Source organism: Pelodiscus sinensis, chromosome 20 (assembly GCF_052426305.1).
Source record: "Pelodiscus sinensis isolate ZL-2025 chromosome 20, ASM5242630v1, whole genome shotgun sequence".
NCBI lineage: Eukaryota > Metazoa > Chordata > Testudines > Trionychidae > Pelodiscus > Pelodiscus sinensis.
In genome coordinates, this window is record NC_143071.1 from 19,560,371 (window position 1) to 19,585,733 (window position 25,363).

The 25,363-nt window shown below is 51.5% G+C and overlaps 2 protein-coding genes across 12 annotated transcripts in view; one reads left to right on the plus strand and one right to left on the minus strand.

The window, feature by feature from the left end:
* UNK (unk zinc finger) overlaps nt 1-6,566 on the plus strand; it is an 88,567-nt gene extending 82,001 nt beyond the window's left edge. For all 6 annotated transcript variants that reach the window (XM_075903649.2, XM_075903647.2, XM_075903648.2 and 3 more), the window contains one exon: nt 65-6,566. In XM_075903649.2, the coding sequence (XP_075759764.1) occupies nt 65-220 (156 nt within the window). In that variant the 3' untranslated portion in view covers nt 221-6,566. The remainder of the gene's footprint in view (nt 1-64) is intronic.
* Nucleotides 6,567-17,317: 10,751 nt separating this feature from the next.
* Nucleotides 17,318-25,363, minus strand: part of UNC13D (unc-13 homolog D) — a 58,927-nt gene continuing 50,881 nt past the window's right edge. For all 6 annotated transcript variants that reach the window (XM_075903643.2, XM_075903641.2, XM_075903640.2 and 3 more), the window contains 5 exons: nt 23,122-23,205; nt 21,925-22,045; nt 21,025-21,148; nt 19,068-19,273; nt 17,318-18,135 (listed from right to left, as the gene is read on the minus strand). In XM_075903643.2, the coding sequence (XP_075759758.2) occupies nt 18,029-18,135; nt 19,068-19,273; nt 21,025-21,148; nt 21,925-22,045; nt 23,122-23,205 (642 nt within the window). In that variant the 3' untranslated portion in view covers nt 17,318-18,028. The remainder of the gene's footprint in view (nt 18,136-19,067; nt 19,274-21,024; nt 21,149-21,924; nt 22,046-23,121; nt 23,206-25,363) is intronic.

The following is a 25,363-nucleotide window of genomic DNA, read 5'->3' on the forward strand; positions in this document are numbered from 1 at the left end:
TCCCTTCTCCCCAACACCTCCCTTGTTTCTGATGGATTGTGGTTTGCTTTGTCCTCTCTTGCAGGCAGTATTTCAGATGCAATCAGTGAAATGTCTTAAGTGTCAGGAGGAGAACCGGGTGGTGTTACAGTGCCAACACGCCGTGCTGTGTGAAATGTGTGCCGAGGAGGGCGAATGCCCCATCTGCCATCCTAACAGGCCACACACGCTCCAATCGTGACCCTTCAAGGACACTTGGTTTCTCATATCACATAGAACTTTTTAACTTTATACATATATATATATATATATATATATATATATATATATATATATATATATATATATATATATATATATATATATAAATTAGTTGCAGAGCACTTTTTAATATTTTACATCCCCCATCTAAACTGCCCCTCTCCCACTCCCCACTAATTCTAACTGTTTAGGAACTTTGAGAGCTGTTTTTAATACAGCACCAAAGGCCATCTGCAGAGAGTCTGTGTTTTTCCTCTTTTCTATTTAGGATATAACAAATTTTGACTATTTCTGGGGAGTTGGAGTTGGGGAGCGGGGTCTCCAGGTGCTCTCCAGAGTGAGGGTTGGACCTATGCGGGAGGAAGGAGATGAATTTACATTGCTTGATCATGTCCTCAAACCTTTACTGACCCAGCTTGTTAAAGCTGTCCCCGCTGCCAGGAGCCCTATTGGATGTCTGGTGATTTAGAGCTTTGCTTGCTCGGCTTGCTGATCTCTGAATACTCAAGAATTTTATCTGTCCATTTAAACATCAAAATTCACTTTTTAGAAGGGTGGTTTTTTTAACACGATTTGTATATTTGTAAGAAAACAAGAAAAGGGAAAAAATACTGCATTCAAAGCAACTCAGGCCAGGCCAGTGGCTAGTGTAAATTGCAGGACAGTTTGAGGTCTTGGGTTTGAGAGACCTAAGAAATACTGCCCAGCTGGCAAACTAAGGCTAGTCCATAGAAGGGAGGTGGAACAAGAGATTCTGTTTTTCCTGTACCCGCCGGTGGCATGTCTTTGGAGATGTATTTCAGCGTCAGGCTGGATGGTAGTCTGGGGACATGCTTCACAATCATTGCTGATATAGAAGCGATTCCAAGAGGCGAGTGGGAGTGACAGCTGAGTTATGAGGGAATACCCCACTTGAACTGACCAGATATTTCCTATGTCACTGCCACAAGACTAATAAGGTTCCCACAGCTCTGTGCTCTCCCGGATTTTCTGGTGGATGAGGCTGAAGCCTGAGCTCTTCCTGGGTTCTGAGGCAGGACTCACACCCATTTGTAATTTTTTTCCACCAGAACATCCTGATAATATTTAGCACTTTCAGTAATGAATTCTCACAAGAGCCCTGGGATGCTACTTCCAGGAGCAGAGCTATTACTGTGCCATGATAAACAGAGATGTCCACACCAACCCACTTATTTCGGTCACTAACAGGGACTGTTCAGCTAAAACAACCACGCAGTTCGCAGGACAGTGATAACTACTCCTCTTACTGTTCCCCAGCTGCACTCTTGCTGCAGGTGCCAGTAATGCTCATGCTGTTGACACAGCATTATGCCGATGGCAACAAAAGTATTTCCATCATGGAACAAATCATTGTTCTGTCTATTGCAGCCAATGCCAGAGGCTTCAGAGACAGGTGTAAGTTATTTCTTTCTCATCCACATCTGACCACTTTATGTGCTAAAGCATGATATCTGATAACACTTGAGACTTTTAAACTTAGGTAGTGTAACTGCAGCTATTATTCTTATTCACATACATGTATAACACTGATGTGAAACTTTACTAAAGCCAGTTTGTCCAGTAATGTCCAGTAGTAGAGAGGTTCACGGGTTAATATAACCTTTTTCTTGTTGCAAGGAAAATCTTCCCATGTCCTTGGTTTCTCTCACTTTACTAACTCCTGCTGTGCAGGCTCATCCTTTGGACATGTAGCTTTCTGCAAACCCTGGCTGGATCCTTCCAAGGAATCTGACCTCCTGTGAGCACCATGTACCTGTTCCTGCAAGCACCATCAGCAGGGGAGCTCATACCAGCTTTTACTTGTTCACTTGGGCTGGCATTGCAGTTTACTCCTAGGTTAGTATGGTGGGGAAGGGAAAAAGTGAGAACTTCCAGATCAGCCATACACCAGCAGCAAGTTTCCCTTCAGGAAGAACAAAATGCCACTGGCCTGGACCCTGTCTAGTAGCTGAGATTTTCTACACCCTTTTTCTAATTGTAAATTGGCTTCTTATTTCAGGGGGACGACAATAACCTGCTGGGTTTCCAGCCAACTGGGGAGTCATTAATTGGCATTTAATTTCTTTTGCCAAATAGGGCAGGCAGGTTATGGGGCACTGGGTCTCACAGTTCTGAATAGGCACTGCAAATAGACTGAGGTTAATGGGGCAAACTCCCCTTTCAGGTACAAAATGCATAGCTCACACTAGGTATGTATCTGAGGCCTGAGTTTGACACTGTCTATTATTGTCTATTTGTGGCTCAATCCTGCAATATCTGCAGGAGCAAAATTCCCATCAGTCTCTCTCTCTAAGTGCTTTTTAATGCACCCATTGCAGGCAAACTCTAGTCTAGATAGTATAACACGCATTGAAAAGTACCCGTTTGGTCTGAAAGGACTCTAACCTCCACCTCTGACAGTTTTGCCTGCAATCAAAACCGAAGGATTGGATCTTTAATAGGGTTGTTAGAGAGTAGTCAGCTACTTGACTACCCAATTAGCATAAGCTTATCGGGTAGTCTAGTGTAGTACTTGACTACTCACTTTCCTTTCAGCTTCCCCTTGCTGCCTCTGTATGAGAGGCAGCACTGGAGTGGGGAGAATAGGAGACAGTGCTGGGCAGGAGCTGGCTTAAAAGACAGTTCCCCCTGCACTATCTCTGGAGTGCTGCCTGTCCCCTCCTTCCCCACCCCTGCCTCTATCAAAAGCAAAGGGGGGATAGGGGAAGCTGCTGTGGCGGCCAGGGCTGGCTGGAGCCAGGGGCTGTTCCAACAGCAGTCCCTGCCCACAACCAGCCCTGACTGCCACAAACAGGGGCTGCTGGACTTGGCACAAACCGGCACCGAGCAGTCTTGGCTCATGATGGTCTGGGACACTGAATCTCTGCATTTTAAATGTAGTAAGAACCCGGTGGCTCTTACTACATTTAAAATGCAAAGCCACAGAGCTGGCTCCCAGAGCTGGCACAAGTCGGGACTGCTCAGTCTCACCTTGAGCTGGCTCCAGGAGCTACCCCCACTGCAGCTCTTCAGAGCAGTCCTTATTGACTAGTCGATACAAATCATGTCATTGATACAAATAACCACAGTTTAATATCCTTAGTCTTTAATCCCATCAGTGACTCCTACTTCTGGTTGATTTTCCTACCCTGGAAGTGCACTGGAAACCCCAGCAGCCCATGGTTGATAATAGGAACAATTAAACTGTTACCAGAGACTTTCAATGTATTTTGTATTTAATGCAAGGAAATAATTAGATCTGCTTCCATGATTCCATCCTTCCTCTGCAAGGAAGGGGTTAATATGCATTCCCAGATGATCTCTACGTGCAGCTCTGTATAGTTGTGTCGTCCCCCCCCCCCTTAACTTGTTTTTGGTAAAATGCTTTTTTTCTATGTGTATTTTATTGTAACTAGCATCCATTTTTAATTTTGTTTTTGTATGGAGAGATACCGCTGGGTAACTATTGTGGCTATGTTGTTTGGTTATAGCCTTTGAATGTCTGTGCCATTAGATGGGACTGGTCTCAAAGACCTGCCAACCTGCCTTGGTTTGGTCTTAAGGAAAGATCATTCATTAAAATGTGTGAAAATTCTTTTTTAAAAACAAATGAAAAACTATAAAAAGGGGGGAAGGAAAAACCCAATGTAAATGAAATTTACTCAACTGTTTTAGTAACTAATGGAAAAATAATAGGAAATAAATTCTCAAATCAGGTCTGTAATATTTATAAGATCTGATCAGCTGATATGGTTCCTGGATGGAAATTGGTTTGTAACATTTGTTTTTGTTAACATTCTGGTTTATTACTCTCCTTCCTGTAAGATTGTCCAGTGAGACCCTATGCTCTTTGGACAAATATATTTTGGCTGAATAATTGCAACTGATTTCTACAGGGGAGGTTCAATGGATGCATTCCCCTCTCCTCTCAAGGTAACATTAAAATGATTTGGTAATTCCTCCGTAATGCAAAACTAGCTGGTCATGTAGGAGGATGAGACATTTCCCTGTTTGTCAGATTTCTTAGCCAAAGGGGGGGTGGGGGGACACAAGAGAAATTCCAACCTGCAGTGCTACAGGATTTGCCTTCTGAGCAAAACACAGTGTCTCTGTTTAATACTTAATCCTGAAGGACCAAAGAATACAAATTGGAATCAAACCCTAATCTCTGCCCTCAATTCCTCTTTCTTCCCCTGCCCCACCCGAATCACGGTAGAAGCAGTTGAAAGGGTTGGCACAAGGCATGAAGTGTGTCCCTTCCCCCCCGTACATTGTACTTTGAGTCTTTTATACATTGACTTTTCCTCTCCTTCCTCTGGTCCTTTTAACAAAGGTTTTTTAAATCTACGTTTCTATGAATTTGTAATTGCTGCTCTTTCAAAACATGCAATATCTGAAATGTGAAGGATTTCTTTTGCTCCAGATGAAATAGAGGACTTGATCTTTGTGTATTTGATGAATATTTTTGGTGCCCTTTTCTTGCTAGAAATTAAAAATAAACTAAGAAAATAAGAGTGAATTCAGGGGGACAGAAAAGGGGCTCTCTAGCAGCTGTTGACTTTACATCATCTGAGCCAGGGGATATTTGCATGGAGCCACAGTGCTGCTTTTAAAGCAACAGGATTCTGTGATCAGCTTTTGTGTTTATTAAAAGGGGATTTGCAGAAATATTGGTGCTAATATAGCCATCCACTATAATGTACTGTCACATGCTGTGTATTTTGGAGCAGAAAAGTCCACAGCGTAAATGGAATAATTAAATCAGACCAAAGGGACCCTTCTGTGGAGTGAGTCACATTAAAAGGCGAAAAAAAAGTTTAAGTCAAAGTGGACAATTTCCAGCTCTTCTGACTTAGCAGCACATTTGGCAGATGCTAAGTAGATAAGGTGTGTCTGGGAACAACACCCTCCCCACCCCCAGATCCCACTCCTCCACACGAAGTCCTTATTGAATAATTATCATTTTCTTTCAAAAATGTCTCATAGTGTTGGAAGGGTTCACTACAATCGCTGACCTCAATGACTAATTCTGCCTGTTTGGCAGTTTCCTAGCCCTGATTAGAGGGAAGAGAGTATTAATTATGTTGTGAAACCCCAGTATTCTTGAAGGTCAATAAACTTCTACTTTAGTATAAAAAATATACAAGTCTGTCCACTTGAAACATATGAATTAGAGCAACAATATTCTACATACATACTTACATATATCTATATCTATATCTATCTATATATATATATATATATACACACACATACATAAAAATGATAGAAAATCTCCTTAGAGAATAGCTTTGAGCCTGAGAATTTCTCCATGTTTGGGAGGCTACAGTGCATTTATATAGCTTAGGGATACTCAGGCCATCCGTCACTGATCTCCTGACCATATAGACACCCAACCAAAGCCAAACTGTGGCAGAGGGGAAAGTGGCACAGTAATTGGGTGTTCAGAGGAAATAGCCCAAATAGGGAGCACAACATTTTATCCACCCCAAAAGGGATCTCTGCAGCTGTTCTTATACTGAAGTGTTTTATACTTTCCCTACATCTCCAAAGCTTAACCTGAGCCACTAGCAAGGGCTTGCACAGTTCAGACAATGAAGAGAATTCCTCACTGTGTGAGGAAGAGTTTAACGCTGAATGGACTCAGTAATTTGTTGCTGTTCCACTAGCCACAATTCATCCTCTTGTTCCCTCTTCCTCCTCCCAGAAGGCAGAATATTCTTACCCGTGTTCTCCTCCAGGATTATAATAATCGCTGGAGCATTGCAAACAGAAAATAGATGTTACTGGTGTCAAGAAAAGTATTGCAAAAGTGAAGTATTCCTGCAAATTAGTGACTGTGGATCAAAGATATCTATGGGGCTTCCCCACTCTGTAGCTTCCGATGTTAAAACAAAATAAATACGTTTAACAATACACACTACAGTAGATCTGGTGGCAGTTCTTGACCAATCTCTCTCTTGGACTTCCCGGAGAAGGAGCATTGGGAAGGAGCATCCCTCAGTCTATGTAGACGGTGGCAGAATGGTAATCTGTGGTGTGTACAATGTGTTGTTGATTCCATGTATAGACTGTGATTTCAGCTGTCGTTCTTCTCGTATTCTGTAAATACGTGTTTTGGCTGTCGAAAACCTGGTTTAGACTCTTTTTCTCGGCAGAATGAATTTGCATGTGGGGCTGGAAGGAATGCAATCTGTCACAGTTTCCAAGAGCAGGATGGATTTTCTAGAGGACAATAAATTTTTATTTTTTTGCTAATAAAAAAATCCCAAGCCGCTTGTGTATGTATGTGCGTACAGTGCATCCGGTCAGTGGGGTGAACTTTCTGCGTGCCTTGACCCTGCTTTTGGAAGCTAAAGAGTTTGTGAAATGAAGCCAATTACTGATCCAGCTCACTGGGATACAACACTAACAAAGGCTGGGCGCCTCCCAGACAGCTATGTAGCTCACATTCCTTTCCCAAAGAGTTTACAGTCAAGATGTGTATAAGTGAACCACATGAATGGAGCATGTACGATAATATAACACATCTGAGACAGTCTCATCAATGGAAAGACATAGCCATAAGAAACACTTGGCAGGTGCCTCCAAACTAGCCGGATTCATGAGATTTAAAACTCCTTCAGCAGGACTAGGTCTCATTCCTCCTGTCCACTGCCTTGCTCCTTGCACAGAGGGATGTAGTACCGCTGTTCTGATGTGGTAGCGTTTCCCATAAATGCTGACATCAAATTCAAGGCAGGGAGGAATCAGGCTGCCCAGGGAAGGGAGCATCACCCCATTCCCCTGATCAATGGTAAAATGGCTGCTAATTGATCCACAGTTAATTAACCCCGGGGATGGGAGTGGGGGAAGAGGGGCTAGGATTTTTTTTTTTTTAGAAAAAACATTCCCAATCACAATTTGGGAAGACCTGTACAGTCTACAGCTGAGTGACTTCCTTTGTCTCAGGCTACTTTCCAATAGGAATGTAAAATCCCATTTAATTAGTTAAACATTATGGGGGAGCTGCTCCAGCCAGGCTGGAGTGCCCATGCTAGGACAGAGGGGTGCTCCAGCCCCCACCAGTTGACTGGTTAAACATTCACATCCCCACTTTCCAACCAGAAGCCTCAGCTGATGAGCCAAGATTTTTTGAAAGTCGCTAGTGGTGTTTGGTGCCCAATATGAGACACCCTAAGAAGGCTGGAATTCTAAGGAAATGCCAGTCTCCCTCCTGAAAATCACGTCTGTTTAAGGTGTCTCAGATCTGGCCCCTAAAATCCGTTGTCCCTTTAGGAAAATCTGGCCTCTATTTCAGTAGCTCACCATGCTTGCAAAGGATCCCAGGTAGCCTCTGCTCTCTCCTGCTCTGGGGATACTAGTCTGGTGGTCAGGTCAGTAGATAATCTTTCCTAAGAGGTGCCCCCGGTCACTGTAGCCAGCTGCTCCCTGGCCACTACCAGGGAGCTGCTGTGATGCAGCACACTGTAATAATGTGGTTTAATTACACTTTTTCATCACCTCTGGCACTGGGGCGGAGGCTGTAGCTAGGTGGAATGTTTGCAGAGGTCGGCAACCAGCTTGTCTGAATAACAGGAAGGCAAAGCAACACCCATCACTGCTTCCAGTTAGAGTGGGTGACTAATCTCCTGTGTCACCCCCTGCTCCCTCAAACTTTGCAGACTATTCCCCCAAAACCTTCTGAGTCAGCATGGCAAAAGTCCCTGCTAAAGCCATGCTCCTAGCTGCAGGAGGACATAATAATAATGCTTCAATGGCCTTGGCTTCCAGATCTAACTAGAGGGAGCTTGTACTATGGCCATAGCTCAATCTGGGGTTCACACCTCCTGGCCTGCAGTAGCTCCAACTGCTAGTAGGGTTCTTCTTTGGAATCCACAAAAATGAGCCTTCAATCAGGTGTGTGCAAACATATGCACGGTGGCCAGAAGATTTTCCCCTAGCAGTATCCATAGGGTGGGTCTGGGTGCCCCCTGGAGTCACACCTTCATGGCATCCAAGATAGAGCCCTCCTTGGTTCTTTCTTATCACCATAGCTGGAACTTCCTTTGGTCTTCATCCAGCACCTTGGTCAGCAGTTACATTGTTCTTTGGTCGTTTATAATTGGTTAGTTATGTTTCCTGTTTCCCCTCTCATGGTCTCTGGGGTTGAAGATCTGTAAGAACTGCATCAAGCACATGCCAAGAGCGACCCCACACATCCTGCTTAAGGTGTCTGGGAGAAGATCACCAAAAGGCTGCTGTAAGGTCTGTCAGGAATTCCGAGTAAGGACTCTGAAAGAAAGAGATCAGCGGCTGAAGATCCTCCAACCTTGCTCAGACCCCAGTGCTGTAGCCGTTTCCGCTAGCACGTCTTCCTTGGTGCGTAGCACACTGGTGCCCTCTTTAAGGGAGCAGGCACTGAAAAAGGCCATACATAAAGAGCCTCGAGGATGCGTCAGTTTTCAGCACTGATCACAGTTGCTGGTGCAGAAGAAAAGGGTCGAGCAGGGACATTCCCCTCATAGACCCAAAGACCAGCCATCTTGCCAAGGCTTAGAGATGCAAGGTTTGGTCATGTCAACTCCCACCCAGGTGGGGCAGTTGAGGCCAAGCACACGCACTTCCTGAATGCATCGGACAGCCTTCCGCTTCTGTTGACACCTGAGCAGTTCCAAGCGGCTCCAGACAGCCTCACTCTCACAACACCGTTCTCACCACTTAGGAGCACAACAGCGCCAGCACTGAAGGCACTGAGTCCAGTGCAGTCCATGGGGGAAATGGCTATGATGTTGCACCGTTTCCCCCCCCACACACACACCTCAACACCATCAAACCATGGGGCCGGCCTCTGGGGACAGGAGCAGATCACCAGACTCATGACGCTTCACCTGTGGGGGTGCGGCTCCACCCTGGTCCTCATACTCCAAGGCATCGGAGTCAGAGTCAGCCAGTCCAAGCACAGCAGGAGTAGGAGCCATTGGTCATCCTCCAGACACTGCTGGAGATCCCGACCAGAGCTTTAGCCTCAGTGGCAGAACCCAGCCCAATGGTACATCTGGACCCCATGGGCCTTCCATCAAGCCTAGGATAGGAGCCTGGGCTCTCATTTGGCCTTGGTGGTGTCAGCCACATTTGACCCACCAGATGTCTCTTGTGCCGTCACCTGCACCTGCGCCCATGGTGCTGACAACGCTGATGGTTGCACCTGACCCAATGCTGCATTCGGCACCAGTGCCACTGACCATCCCAGCTACGAAGTTGGCAGCATCCTTAGTGCCTTCTACATCAATGCAGCCTCAGCACCGACCATGGCATCAATCCCAACTTCGGCGCCTACACCAGCGCCAACTGCCACCCCAGCTCAGATTCCTCAACTGACAGCATTTTCAACTTTGATCTGGGGCCAGCATTGACATTCAGAACAGCGCCTCCCTTGGCACTGTGTTTTCCTGAGGTACCTTGCAGCCCACGTGACCCAGCCAGAATCTGTCCCCATTGATGGCCTCCTCCTCTTCTCTGGATGAGGTGCTGGTCGCCCCAGCCCTGGAGGAGTCTAGGGTACTGCAGAAATTACTACACAGTGGCCTAGGGGCCCGGCATCAATGCGGGGGAGGTTATGGACAAGGCAGACTCTATGGTGGACAACCTGTCATCGTCGGGCCCCTCTTGTATAGCCCTGCTCCTTATTAAGACAATTTTGGACATGACCAAGACCTTATGACAGCCCCCAGCCTCCTTGCCATCAACTGCTAAGCACAATGTACATTGTGCCCTCTTTACACCCACTCACCACCTGATTCGTTAGTCATGGATGCTGTGACCCAGAGAGAGCTGCAGGGTTTCCAAGGTCTTTCCCCAAAAAATAGGGATGTGAAGAAGCTGGACCTATTTGGATGAAAAATCTATTCCACAGGAGGCCTGCAGCTTTGCATCGTTAATCAGCGGGCCATTGTCAGCCACTATGCCTTCAACAGCTGTTCAGGGATGGCTAAGTTCCCAGAGCTGCTCCCCCAGGACTCTCGTGCTGAGTTCTCAGCTCTTGTTGAGGAGAGTAAGCTGATTTCTCAAGCATCATTACAGGCAGCCCTAGATTTAGCAGATGCTGCTACCAGGTTGCTACAGAGGTTGCTATGAAACGAGGCTCATGGTTCCAGGTGATGAGCCTCTCCTTTGAGGTCCATCAAATTATACAGGGCAGGCCTTTTGAAGGGGCCAACCTCTTTCTGAGAAGATTGGACAAAAGGCTAAATAGTCTTAAGGATTCCAAAGTCACCCTAAGGTCCCTGGGCCTCTACATGCCTTCCACCCAACAGAGACATTTTAGACCACAACCCACAGAGCTTCAGTGCAGAACTGACAGGACAGCTCCAGAAGCCTCAACAGGAGTGACAGAAGGGGGCTACATCAACCTTCTGGCCAAATCTCAGGACATCTGAAGTCGTCTTCAGGTCCAAAGCCTGCCTGTTTGAGGCATGGTCAAAGCTGGTATACCATACCTGACCACGGATACACACCACCTTACCTTTGCATCCTGACTATCGCCTTTCTACCATGCATGGTCCTGCATCACTTCGGGCCAATGGATGGTCCACATGGTGGAGATGGGATATTCCATCCAATTCTGTGCCTTTCCATCCCTCATTCCTCATCTCTCTTCACGGACCCTTATCATAAGCAACTCCTCATTTAGGAGGTACTGTTGCTTCTAGCTATAGGGGCAGTGGTTCCTCAGGAGCACAGGGTGAGGGTTTTTATTCCCAGTATTTCCTAATACTGAAAGTCAAAGGCGGCCTCAGGCCCACCCTAGACTTACAAGAACTTAACAAGTTTGTAAAAAAGCTCAAGTTGCAGATGGTATCACTGGCTTCTATCACAACCTCTGGATCCAGCAGATTGGAATGCCAGCTTTGACTTGAAGAACGCCTACTTACACCTCGCCGGCACTCGGCCCCATGTGAAGTATCTCAGGCTTGTGGAGAACAGTACCCATTACCAATGTACAATCCTCTCATTCAGCCCATCAGTAACATTGCAGGTCTTCACAGAGTCATTGCCGAGTTCTTGTGCAGACACCAGGTACAGGTGTTCCTGTACCTCGACAACTGGCTCATCAAAGACACAACTGGAAGCCCAAATCAAATTCATCAGAGCCACCTTTGACAAGCTGAGTCTCCTGATAAACAGAGCAAAATCCACAATGTCCCCTGAGGACAGAAGTTACAGGGGCAGTCCTGGCTTCAGGCTCAGACCTCTGCGATTGTGTCAGTGTATCACTCAGCTTGGAACAGCTTAGATAAGGTCGTCACCCTGTTCCTTGACTTCCTCCTGCGGTGGTTAAAACTGCAGGAATTTTACTTGGGGATCCCCTTCAGTGCTCCACAACTCTCTCACTAGTGATCCATACATCAGACCTGGGGTAGGAAGCTCATTTGGGGAACCTCAGGGCTCAAGGTCTCTAGTCTCAGATCAACCTGTCCCTCCACATCGATGTCAGAGCGCTCTGGGCACTGTGCCTGGCATGCCAAGCCTTGAGGACACACCTAACAGGCATTATGCATCAGTCATGACGGACAATACAACAGCAACATTCTATGTCAACAAACAGGGATGCAGGCTCTTCTCCCCTGTGCTGAGAAGCCCTCATGCCGTGGGACTTCTGTAGAATGTTCCATACACCTGCAAGCCTCGTGTCTCCGCAGGCTATAGAACAAGCTGGCAGATCACCTCAGCAGGTCATTTCAAGTCCACCTGGATGTCACAAATTCAATCTCCCAGAGTTGGGGCTTTCCCCAGATAGACCTATTTGCCATCTGATACAATAGGAAATACCAGCAATTCTGCTCCTTCCAGAACCACAGCCCAGGCTCCAGCACGGATGCATTCCTCCTCCCATGGGGAGGTCACCTCCTATACGCTTTTCCACCCATCCCGTTCATTCACAAAGTACTGATGGGAACAAGTTCAGGTCATATTGATAATGCCAGCCCGGCCCTGTCAGCATGGTACACAGCCACTGTTATCTGTAAGCTGAGCACTTGGACAGCCACCCATGAGAGATTTAAAGACTGCCCAGCTGATTAGCAGATTGTCCACAGCTGGCAGCATATGTTTCAACTGGTGGTGCACATCTGCACATGCCTTTGTGCACATAAAATGTATTCTGCACATGGATGGAAAAAATCAGCGGGAGCATTGTACAGATCCCTTCTCGGCCCCAGTCACGTTACTGCTCTCCCTGGACCTTCTGACCAAGATCATGGTAGTCTCCGACATCTGAACCTTGAATCACTGCACTTTGCACCGTGGACGCTCCAAGGCTGAACTCAATGGAGCACCGGTGCTCATTGGCAGTAGGAAACAATCTACGAGAGCCACCTACTTCGCCAAATGGAAGAGATTTTCAGTCTGGTTGCTGCAGCAGACTTCGTCCCCAACACTCACCTCAGTGCTGCTTATTTTGGGAGGATCTCGTCCATTTAAAGCAGCAAGGACAGTCAATCTTGTCAGTAAGTCTTCATTCTAGCAGCTATATCAGCATCCCAGCCAGAGGCACAGCACTGCTCAGTGTTTGTAAACCTCCAGGGCCAATCAATTCTTAAAAGGCCTCAATAGCCTTTACCCTCAGTTCCCATCAACCCGTCCCTGCCTGCACTCTCTGAGTAGTTCTCTCTAGGCTAACCGAAGGCCATTTGAGCTAGGGATGTTAGATATAATTTAATGTCATAATTGTGTAACCATCAAATCTTAGCAGCTACACAATTATTCAGTGGTCCCCGGGCAGCCTGAGCACCACTTTCAGCCTCACTCCTGGGGAGCTTGCTGCTACCCTGTGCTGCTGCCTCTGTATCAGAGGCAGCAGCATGGGGTGACAGGTAGGAGCCGGTCTGTGCAGGGAGATCAGTCCTGGCAGTGAGTGTAGGGAGGGACTTGGGGGCAGGGTGGCGGAACAAGTGCAGGAAGAGGTGGAATGGGGCACAGCAGCGGCTTAGGAGAAGGGGTGAGGTGGGAGCAGGATAGGAGGGGAGTGTCCTGGGCCCTGTACAGCCCTAAGTAAGGGAGGGGCTGGCTGGGGACTGGGACTGGACACGGTGTAGGGCACCCCACACACAGCACACTGCAATTCTGTGGTGTCCTACACAGCTGTGCCATTGCAATGGCTTTTCAGACAGGATACCCCACGCCCAAACCCAGTGGATGCTGGTGCTTTAGTCTGTGGCAGGCTGGGAAACAGGTGAGGGGGCTCAACATTGTACTGCTTCAGCAGCAGCTACTGCTCTGCCTGCCCCTTGAGGTAAAGGCCAGTTGCTGCTGGTACAGGGACTTGTGTCCCCAAAACTGCCACTCGCTTTTGGGCCAGGCATTCTGGTCAAGAACTGGACACGGCGTCTTACCCTGGGGCAGCACCACAGGTGTCTAAATGACTGGGCCTGTGCCAGTCACCCTGCTCCTGGGCAGCCTGAGCACCACTAAATGCTTTGAACTGAGCTAGTTGCCAGCTTCTGGCTGGCCACTGCCCAGGGACCTCAAGCCATGGCCATGGGGCAGCCGGCCCCACATTAGCACCTGGGGAAGGAGCTAACATCCCCGCCTGACACACACATACCCCACCTGGCCCTGCACTGGGCCGGGGGAGGGAGGTGAAATTTCCCGGTAGGAGATCAGTCAGCTGTTTGAAACTGGCTGCTGTGCTGTAATGCTCAGCCCTGGGCAGAGCCGGTTAATCTCCAGGGGGCACGGGATGCTGCAGCTGGGGGGTGGACAGCTCAGTGTGTCTGTTACCAGAGAAACCGCACCAGCGCAGCTGTCCCACGCTCATCCCCCTGCTGGCCTGCCTCAGTATTGCCGCACCCTTACCTGGGCAGTGATGCCACAGAGGCCCAGGAGTGGCAGGAATGGAGGGGTGCACACATGGTATTTGCTGCTCCCCCCCTTCCCCCCGTATTTTGGCATGTTCCATGCAGCATGTGAACTGGTGGGGTGCGTCTAGACTGGCAAAAACTTGCCAGCTGTCTACACTGGCCACTTGAATTTGCACAAGAGCACTGACTAACGTACAAAATCAGTGCTTCTTGCGCAAATACTCCAACACTCCCGCTTGGGAAAAAGCCCTCTGGCGCAAGAATACTCGCTCAAGAGGGCCAGTGTAGACAGGGGAAAATTGTTTTGCGCAAAAAAGCCCCAATGGCTAAAATGGGGATCGGGGCTTTCTTGCGCAAAATCGCATCTAGACTGGCCACGGATGCTTTTGCTCCTTGCCAATCTAGACGCGCTTTTGCAGAAATACTTTTAATGGAAAAACTTTTCTGTTAAAAGTATTTCCGCAAAATCATACCAGTCTAGACGCAGCCGCGCAGCGCACGCCTGCCCTTGCTGGGCCAATAATCACGCTGGTGCAGAGCAGGCCTGCTGCAAGCCCTGAGTGCGTGGCAGGCTGACCTTGACCAAAGGATGGGGGTGCAGGGGCTGCAGCGTGGCAGTGGGGTAGGTGCAAGAAGCTGGCTGCTGCTGCACTGACCCTGGAGGGGTTCCCAGCCCCAAAAGTGCAGCACTTAGGGCAGCTGCCCCAAACCATTTTGCTCACACGCATTAGGCTGGGGTAGGGGACCGGAATGCTGCCGGGCTGGCACAGGGGTTGAGGGGGTCAGGGGATGTGCAGGGTGCCAGCTCTGGGAGGTTCTTACCGCAAGCTGGGGGAACGTGGCCAGTATGCCCAGCTCCTAGGCTCGAGGGTGGCCAGGCGGCTTTGCACGGGGCCCTGCCCCACAGGTGCCAGCCACTACAGTACCCAAGGGCCATGGTTCCTGGCCACTGCAGAGCCAGCGCGCAGGATGGGGGAGCACACGGAGCCTCCTGGCCACCCATGCGCGTAGGAGCCTGGGGACATGCGCCACGTGTGGGAGCCATGCAGCACGTGCGCGCTGCTGCTCCACAGCCCAGACTTAACAGCCTGGCTCCCTTTTCAACCGAGCGGGCTGGGCAGCAGCCAGGCGCCTGGCAGGCTGCGTCTCCGTGCAGCAGGGCCTCTCTCAGTCACTGCCAGCTGCCGCCATCGCCATCGCCACATCCAGCAAGGTGGTGGCTGGTTTTCAAGCTTGTGAAATTCGGTCTCCAAGGCCTAGCACCAACCATGTCTGGCTGCGTGTGGCATCCGCCTGGGTGCAAAAGGTCTCAGCACAGCAGTTTGAAAATGTTCGGGGGGTGGAGGGGGTCAGGGCTCCCCCTGCCCTGCTGGTGCTACATGATGGCACCACAGGCTGGAACACGGCTGGCTGTGGGTGGCAAAATGGGGCTCGTCTGGGTTAGTGTTTTAAATAAATACGTAAGTCACAGTAACAACCAACACAGTGAAAGGCCTTGGACCCAATAGAACAAAACGTGTCCGTATGGTTGGGTTGGTGAGGGGTGTTTCTGCAGAGTTGGGCTGAGCATTCCTACATGGGACTTGTCAGAACTGTTGTGGCACTTTCGGGCCTATTGGAGACAAAAAAAACATTAAAATGTCGGCCTGTTTCACGCACCTGTCGTGCTCACCATTGGTTCTGGGTAGTGAGACGCAACAGCCGAGTCATTTAGCACCCACCACCACTGCTGTGGAGCGCATAACTCCTATACGCATGTATAGACTTTTGTCCCACCACTGGCAGAGAGTTCCACAACTTACATGTCTCTTTATTGCTTTTGTCCCCTTGACCTGCAATCACAAACTTATTCCCTTGCAGTAGTCGCATCACTTCTTTTACAGGGGGGACAAGGGTTTGGCTTTTAAAGGGCTGCAGATTTCTTTTCAATACGAATAGCTTATGTGTGAGAACCTCACAGTAGGATGAGTTGGCGTTTCCGTCCTCCCTTGTGAATACAGAACGGAGCTGTTCAGTGCTGAGTTGGAGCCTCAGGAGTGGGGCGGCTGGAGTAACAGGGCTGAGCTTACAGCACCCCACCCCTGCCGGCTAGTGTTCAAGAGAAGAGCGGCGGCGGCACAATGACTCGCTGACACCCCACTGCTCCTCCCACCCCTCAGCCGTTGACCCCGTCACACGATGTCAATAGGTGCAGGCCCAGGGAGTCTCAGTCTCTGGGGAGCGCTGTCCCCAACACCTGCTGTGGAGACTTGGAGCAACTCAGGCTCTGGCATGGGATGAGCTGATGCGCTGAGACGCTGGGCCAGGGGCAGCGCCACAAGGGAAGGCACCTGGCTGGGCTCAGGGGGCCAGGTAGAGGGCTGGTTTAGGTTTCCCTTGTGGCTGCAGTAGCATGAAAAGTGCAGCACCATGCAAGCAGGGGGACCTGGCTGTCTCCACCCTGGGATGCAGCTGGCCCCTCAGCCAGTCTGTCCAGTAGCTAGTACACTGCTGGGCCATGCCAGGATGGGTCAGATTGCTGCCTAGCGCCCAGCAGTGCACAGAGGCTTTGCTGCTGAGAGGAGGCTGGCCGGCCCCAGGAATTATGCAGCAGTGAACTGGGGTGCACCCCTATTTAGCTGTCCCTCCAGAGCTGTGGCCTCCGAAGGGCTGGATCCTGTTCAGAGCCCAGAGGCCAGGGGGAACTGTACTCTCAGTGGCAAAGGCTTAGTAAGCACCCTCTCCACTGCTCCTCTGAACCTCACCCTAACTTCATGGGCTTCTCCCCCCCCCACACACACACACAACTGCTCCCTTCCTGCTGCCGTGTAGCTTGGGCCTACCTTATGTTAAGTACACACTAAGGCCCTGCTGTGCCACCGCAGGGAACTATGACACGGGGTGGAGAGAGGGTGGACACATCTCGAGGTAGTGACATTCGCTTAGAGGGGAATTTGTCTAAAGAAATGTTAATTTCTCCTCCCTTCCCAGAAATTCCTACTATGAGAAGTTCAGTTCCTTGTAATTAACTAAAACAGCAGAGAGAAGTAGGTGGAGATGTGGTCCCTTTAAGGCAAAGGGCACCTTCTCTGCACCTGGCTGCAGGAGCTAAGCGGACCACAGCCCTTCCTGTCCCTGGCCCCCAGCCGAGGGCCCAGGCCTTGGCCAGAGCTGCCTTCTCAGTTGGTGGGTTTGAATTCAGGGTGACACTGCTCAGTGAGCTGTGATTTGCGCTGGCACAGCACCCACAGTGGCTGCCCTGGGACCTGCATTTATTAAAGGACAGTGACAGCAGCTTTCCCGTGCTCGGCCTTTCAGCTCCTCTCCAACACTAGCGTAGTTCCACCTGCTCTGTGCTGCTTAGACAGCAATACCTGCGCAGAAGCTAACAGCGGCTGCTGCTCCAGCAGGGCGAGCTGGATGGATTTCAACGTCCTGCTCCAATGGCTTTGGTTGCAGCTTGTTTTGGCCTCCTCCCGTCTTGCACCATGTGGTGAGCACAGTACAGCCTGGCAGCTGGGGCACATCACACACTCTGCTGGCACCTGATAGGCTGCTGCCTACGAGCTAGGGTTGCTGAGGCGGCGCTGTGACCCCATTGTCAGATGAGACCCTGTTCCATTCACCCATAATGACAAACAGCGCTGAAGTGGAGAGACCGGCTGCCATTTCCTGTCAGCTGCCGCAGGGAAATGGATCCCACTTGAAGCCAAACTGCAGCCCGAGCTTCTGGTCTTCGTTCCACACCAGCTAGTGCTGAGAGCTGTCCCCTGCGGCTGCAATTCCACAGACGGCTGGGCTCGGAAATTGCCATGGCCTGGCTTAACCTCTGGGGCCTTGCTCTGCAGGAAGCCCCTTCCCTGCCACCAGGGCTGGGATTGGCTGGCGTTCTTTGTTACTGCTGCACAGCTGAGGCGAGGCCTGCTCCCCTGGGCTTGGCTCCGGGCCCAGCTCCTCACTGCCTGTTGTCACACACTCTCCTTGGACTGCTTCGCCCGCTGCTTGCGCAGCTTCACAAAGGCCTGCGCTTCCTTGTCCCCTTTCCTGGACTCCAGCAGCTTCAGGATTGGGTCTCCTGAGGCAAAGTGAGAGGCCGGGATTAGAAAGGAAGGGAGCAGAGAGAGTGGGGTGTTCAGGCCCCTCTTCTTCCCCTTTCCAGGGATGCACCTTCTGAGGAAACCCACATTCAGATGCCAGGGCTGAGTCCAAGGGACAGCAACACACATGGCTGAGGGCAGGGCCGGCCCGAGGTATTCTGGTGCTCTGGGCACGGGCACGCGGCGCCGCCCCCGGGTGCACGGTGCATGCGCGGCCTGGATACAGCCGCTGGTGCGCGGCCTGGGGCCCGCCCCTAGGGCTCACGGCACAAGCGCGGCCCAGTCCAGCCCGGCTGTTGCTGCTGGCGCGTGCGCCGGGCTGTGTAGGGCCCCTCAGCCATGGGGGGGAAGAGTGCTGCTGGCCAGTGCCGTGGGGATGCAGGCGGGCCGGCGCTGCAGGAGCCGGGCGCGTGGCACCTGATGGCAGCTGTAAGGGACGCCACGCCATCGCTGCTCAGCTCGCCCATGCCTCCGTCTGGCCCTGGCTAAGGGGCTACAGACTCAGCCACAGCAGGGTTCAGGGCTGACCCAAGAGCTACAGCAGCCCCAGAGTGATACTGGAGCACAGACTCTCTCCGGTGCGCTCAGGGGCAAAGCCCCTGCATGTGCCCCATCTGCAATGGGGCTCCACTACCAGAAAGCAGAGACACCTCTCAGCCCCTCCCCTGAGGCCAGCACGAAGCTGAGTCCATTCCCGAGGCTCAGCATAAGGAGGTGCTGGCTGGCTGTTGCACCCGGGAATGCCCGGCCAGGAGCAGTGCTCGTTACTGGACTGTCGGGTGACACAGCTGGGGCGCTGCCAGACACACAGACTCACGGCACTAGCCCAAGGTGGCGGAGTGAGGGAAGCAGGCCCAGGGCAGGAAGGAAGATGGGGACAGGGAGCAGCTAGTGACAAAGCCAAGGATACCAGTGGGTTTGGGGTGCATCAACGGTAGCCGAGTCTGGGGCACCCGGCCTGCATCAGCCACTTCTTCCTCCCCGGTCAGGCCTGGCACGTCGCAAAGGGGGAAGAAGGCTTCTCCTTCCAAGTCATTGGCTCCCACTGTGTCATAGTCGAACACCGTGAGCAGCAGGCAGGCGCCGTCCTGCTGGCATTTCTCGGGAGGGACCAGACTGCAGAGAAGAGACAGGCACAGGCCTTCTCAGACACACCATGGCACAGGCCCAGCCCCCGCCCTGGGTGCAACAGATGGAGACTCTGCCGGGTCCAAGCAAGGGGCTCAGAGCCTGTTGGAGCCCCAATACTATGGTGATGGGCACTCAGCAGCAAAATCCAGCTGGCAGTGAAGGGGACAAACTCGAGTCCCCTTAGCATCTGGGGAGAGGAAGCCAAATGGGAGCTATTTATAGTGCCAGATCCCCTAGGAGTCACAGCCATAGGCCAGGACCCCAGTGCACTAGCTGCTGTTAGGGATGTTACATTTTGATTATTGACTAATAGAATAGTCGATGCATTTTACATCAACTATTCGATTAGTCGATAGGGCGCCTCCGCCTTTGAAGTGTAGGCCACAGCCCTAGGGCTGTTGCTACTTTTCAAAGGCGAAAGTGCTGTGGGGAGCACAGGGACAGCAGGGCAGACCCCCACTGGCCCTGTGCTCCCTGCGGCATTTCAAAATGGCAGCATCGCATAGCACCTGGGGCCAGCTGGAGACTCCTCCGCTGACCCCAGGCTCCCTGCAGCACTGCCGCTTTGAAACGCCACTGGCATCAGGCTCCAGGTGGCATTTCAAAGCGGCAGCACCACATGGAGCCCAGGGTCAGTTGGGGAGTCCCCAGCTGATCCTGGGCTCCATGCGGTGCTGCTGCTTTGAAATGCTGCGTGCAGCCTGGAGACACCCCAGCTGGCCCCGGGCGGCACGTGGTGTTTCAAAGCAGCAGCGTCGCATGAAGCCCGGGGTCTGGCCCCAGGCTCCACACGGCGTTGCCACTTTGAAGCGTCCCATCCTCTTCTCCCCCTTGCTGCCTCTATCAGACAGATGCAGCAAGGGAGGGGGGAAAGCGACTAGTTGACTAGCCTGTCGACTATCCTATAAGCATTTGCTTGTCGACTAGTCGTTCACATCCCTAGCTGCTGTACTAACTCAGAGACATTACTGCCCCCCAAACTTCCAAGAGTATTTAACAATACTCCCGGCACTGGGTACCATCTATGGTTCAATGTGTCCCCCCCATCCTCACCCCTCCGTCATGGTGCTTTGGTGTAGCCTCTAAGGAGGCAGCCAAGGGCTTGGTGCAGCGCTGGCAGGCAGCCCCAGCATTCCACATTAGCAGATTCTGGCCCAGCCCACCGAGAGACACACGAGCACTGTGAGCTGTGCGCAGTAGGAAGGGCCCAGTGCTCTGCTCCAGGCTGGGTTGAGCTCGCCCTGCCCAGTGGGGCTCTGCACACACAAGCCTGCATTTTAGCCCAGGACTGCACTAATCCCGTCTGAAATGCATGTGGCTCTCCCCCAGTGCAGGAGCTGCACCCTGACAAGCAAGGGAGAAAGCAGATCCCATTGGGAAGGGAAGGCCTGGCCACTGGGTGGGGTCAGGCTGTCTGCGGGGGCCCTCTGCCACTCACTCTCACATGGGGAGCAGGGGTTGGGCAGCAGGAATGTACAAAAGGAATAAAAATTAACCGTTCCTGGGATGGCCGGCTCCCAGCCTGCAAGGCTGCTGGCTCCTGGCCCTGCAGGGCTGCCGGTGCTCCCAGCCACTCAGGACTGGCAAACCTGCAGGCTAGGAGCCTGCTGGGGCTGCCGGGGCTCCCAGCCCCATGGGGCTTCCGGCACCAGTAACAGTAGCCAATAAGCATCCCCTTCTCGGTTAACCAGTTACCTCCCTATTGGGCAGTAGCAAGGGTGGCGGCCCATACGTACAATTCAAAGGCCTCGTCGAACAGAGGGTGGAGCTCGTTCTTCTGGCACTGCGTCGTGCGCACCACCACCTCGGGGAACATGTGTCGCGGCTCCAGGGTCAGCTGGACAAAGGGGTCACTGGAACCTAGCGGGTGGAAGGGAGACAGTACAAGGCTTCTGCGGGGATCCCCTCGGCTTCCAAGGATCAGTGCCGTGCCGGATTGTTTATGCCGCCCCTCCCCCCCATGCAACGTGCTCCCAGGGCACAAGGGGGCAGAGGAGGGGACTGGTTTGCCGTTCAATTTCCCCTCCACGAACCTGGCTGGGGGCAAGTGCCCATTGGCATCTGGACTCTTCAAATCAACGGGCTTAAGTGGGGGATGAGGAGGGCGGTTCTCAGCTAATGAGCTTGCCACTGCTTTCAAGTGAAGCAACAGTGACCTCTTCTGGACAGCTGCATGATTTACACCCTTCCCTAGAGACGCCCCACTCCGGGATGAGGTGGTGTGGGCACGTGGTTCAGGGGGATGCTCCGGTCTGAGGCCTCCCCACACTTGCTCTGTGTGCGCGCCGCATGCTATCAGGAGTGGAGACAACCCGGGATCAGTTCTATGAAGCGAGCCAGACGCCACCTCCCTGCTCAGTCTGCTGGGCTCTGTGCTAAGCTTGTCTCACGGCCACCGCTCCTGGCATATCGAACGGGGGATTTCAAGGCCACCTAACTTCCCTGGGATACGAGGCGCACAGCTCAGCGCTGGGCACTGCTGATTGGAAAGGGGCCTGGCGAGGCCACCTGCCAGCGGTACTGGCACTGCGCAGACTCACTGCTGTACCCCACTCTGGTGCCACCAGCTTGGAGGCTGCGCTGGACCCCCTAGTGGCACCTTCGGGCTGACGTTCCCGCGGCCCAAGGGATCTCACCGTTGGAGTCCAGGGGGATGAGGTTCACAGCGTTGAGCACTTCAATGCGGAGCTTTTGTTCCGAGGGGCGGTAAAGAGCTTTAATGGTCACTGCCCCGTACTTCTCTGAGTCGATCTCCAGCTGGGCACCAGGAGAACAGAAACAAGAGGCCTCCAGTTATGTCCCATCACTGGCTCTGCCAGTAGGGGAGCACAGGGCTGTTTATCAGGGTGCAGAGCCCAGAGCCAGGCTCACTGCATGAAGTAAATCCCAACACTTTGGTATGGGGGCCGGGGATGGGCAGATGGACATAGCAGTGACTCTCCCCTCACACCTCCTCTGCTAAACTCCAATCACCTGCCCTTCCCCATGTCCTCCCTGGGATGAAGGCGCAGCACCTTCTCCATCCCCAGTGGATCCTGCCCACTGCACTGTGGGAGTGAAGGATAGGAAGATGTCCTGCTTTGATTAGGAAGGGCTGTAGACAGGTCCTGGATTGTTGACTGTTAGTGTAACGCCAACAGGCGGAATCGAACCTGGGGCCTTTGGAGCTTAGTGCATGAACCTCTATCCACATGAGCTAAAAGCCAGCTGCTTACTACTAGCCAAGGCTGTAGAGTAGATGCGTCCTCTCTGTACATGGTCTAGATGCGGCAATGCACCACACCCAGCAGGTGAGGGGGGTTACATCAAAATAGGTCTACAATGCAATAAAACACTCATGGTGGCCCACAAAGGGGGAGGGGGCCCAAGCCTGCCGGTTTACACTGCCGTTTTATAGCCCCACAGCCTGGGCCTTGCGAGCCAATCAACTGACACAGGCAGTTGCAGGTGTTTGATTGCAGCGCAGATGCGCCCCTAGAACACCATGTAACAGGCCCAGTTTATAGAAGGAAAGCCACACAGAGGGCTGTGCTTTGTAAAGGGCCCATTCAGTGCAACAACAGTAAGTCTACTCACTGTCACGGGCCTGCAGGGGGGAACTGGCTGCTTTATTTAACTGCATCCCAATGCAGGGAAGGGGAGTCCCATTGACTAACGGGACGTGGATGGGTGGCCGAGGGTGATGCATGGCTCTAGCCCATTACTCACTACATAGCTCAGTTAACCCTATCACGACCACTTTCCTACCTGTGACAGTGGAGGACCGAAGGGAGGGGTTGGCCCAATGGGAGTGAGCAGGGTAATGGGGCTTTACTGGGCAAGCAGGCTCTCACCTGCTCCCGGATTCTCTCATTGAAGTATTGCTGGATGAGCGTTCTGCTTGGGGCGGATCGGAGCTCCAGCTCTTTCTCTAGATCCTGAAAGATGGGGGCGGGAGGAAGAGGAGAATGGATCCAGTCAGGCATTCAGGCCAGCAGAGATCAGCTCTCACCTCTGCTCTCTCAGACCTGAACTTCAACTCCCCGAGATGGGGAGCAGCTGCAGAAAGAAGCCACCAGGAGGCTTGGGGTCAGAGGGGACCGTCCCTTCCCATCACCCTGCAGGAGCAGACAGCCCCAGAAGCCTTAGCAGGCTCAGTGGTGCCTGCCCCCCCGCCCACCACCGTGGGAACATTTCAGCAGAAACATTGCAACAGGAGAACGGCCAGACTGGGTCAGACCAACAGCAGCCAGTACCAGCGGGAATGAAGAGAATGGGCAGTCATTGAGTGATGCATCCACTGTCACCCAATCCCAGCTTCTGGCAGCTGGAGGTTTAGGGACACCCGGAGCATGGGGTTGCACCCCTGGCTAACAGCCACTGATAATGCCATTTCATGAGCTTATCTAAGTCTTTTCTGAACCCTGGCTCAGCCGTGCCAGCAAGTTCCACTGGGCAACTGCCTGTTGGGAAGAAGCACTTTGTCTGAAACCTGCTGCATCCTGACTGCACAGAACGACACGTTTCTTGTGCTAAGTAACACTTCCCGAGTCACTTTCTCCAAGCCATTTATGATTGTATAGACCTCGATCATATCCACCACTGGCCTCTTTTCTAACAGTTCCAATATTTCATCTCTCCACATATGGAAGCTGTTCCATACCCCTAATCACTGTTACCCTTCTCGGTACTTTTTCCAATTCTACTACATCTTTTTTGAGATGAGGAGACCAGAACTCCATGAGATATTCAAGGTGCGGCATTTTCTTTCCTAACAGTTCCTCCCATGCTGTTAGCTATCCTGACTGCCACATTGAGCAGATGTTTTCAGAGACCTATCCGCAATGACTCCAAGATCTCGAGTGGTAACAGTTAATTTATACTCCAACATTTTGTCTGTATAATTGGGATTATGTTGTTTTCCCAATGCGCATTACTTTGTATTTATCAGTGTTGCCATTTTTTTGCTCTGTCACCTGGTTCTGTGAGATTCCGCTGTGACTCCTGGCAGTCAGCTTTGGACTTAACTATCTTTAGTAATTTTGTATAATCTACAAACTTTGCCACCTCAGGGTTTGGCTAGACTGCTTTCCTCTTCCAAAAGAGGAAATGCAAATGAAGCGCTGATTAGCATTTTCTCATGCTTCATTTGCATATCATTTTTTCAGAAAAGGTTTTTGCACAGAAATAAGCAGTCTAGACATGGCTTTTTTGCACAAAACCCCCCGTTTTTCGAAAGAACCTGTAAACCTCATTTTTTGATAAAGGTAAAAAAGCCACATCTAATCTGCTTGTTTTTGTGCAAAAACCTCAGTGGCTATTGCCTTTTCCTGATCACTTATGAATGTGTAGAACAGTACGGGTGCCCGTACAGATCTTGGGGTGACTCTGCTATTCACCTCTCTCCATTGTGAAAACTGACCCTTTGTTTCCTATCTTCTAACCAGTCACTGATCCAGGAGAGGACCTTGCCTCTAATCCCGCGACTCCCTACGTTGCTTAAGAGCCTGGGTGAGGGGCCTTGTCCCTGGCTCACCCTTGTCCACCTGCTCACTGATCCCCTCAAAGGATTCTAACAGACCGGTGAGGCCTGGTATCCCTTGACAAAAGCTGGGTTGGCTCTTCCCCAGTGTACTGTGTCCATCTGTGCATCAGATAATTCTGCTCTCCAGTATTTCACCCAATTTGCCTGGTACTGAAGTTAGACTTACTGGGCTGTAACCACCAGGATCACCTCTGGAGCCTCTTTAACCGACTGGCATTACATTAGCTACTCTCCAGTCTCCTGGGACAGGGGCTGATTTAAGCAACAGACTAACTATCCCGATTAGCAGTTCTGCGATTTTATATCTGAGCCCCTTCAGAACTCTTGGGATAACAGCACCCTACCCCGGTGACTTATCCCCATATAACTCATCGAGTAATTCCCCCACTGACACCTCAGTCTGGGACAGTTCCTCAGACATGTGACCTAGTTCTGGGATTCTACAATTCTAAAAAGAACGGCTCAGGGGGGGGGGGGAGGGGATCGCCCTCATCCTCCACAGCAAAGACTGACGCCAAGAATCCATTTAGCTTCCCCACGATGGCCTCCAG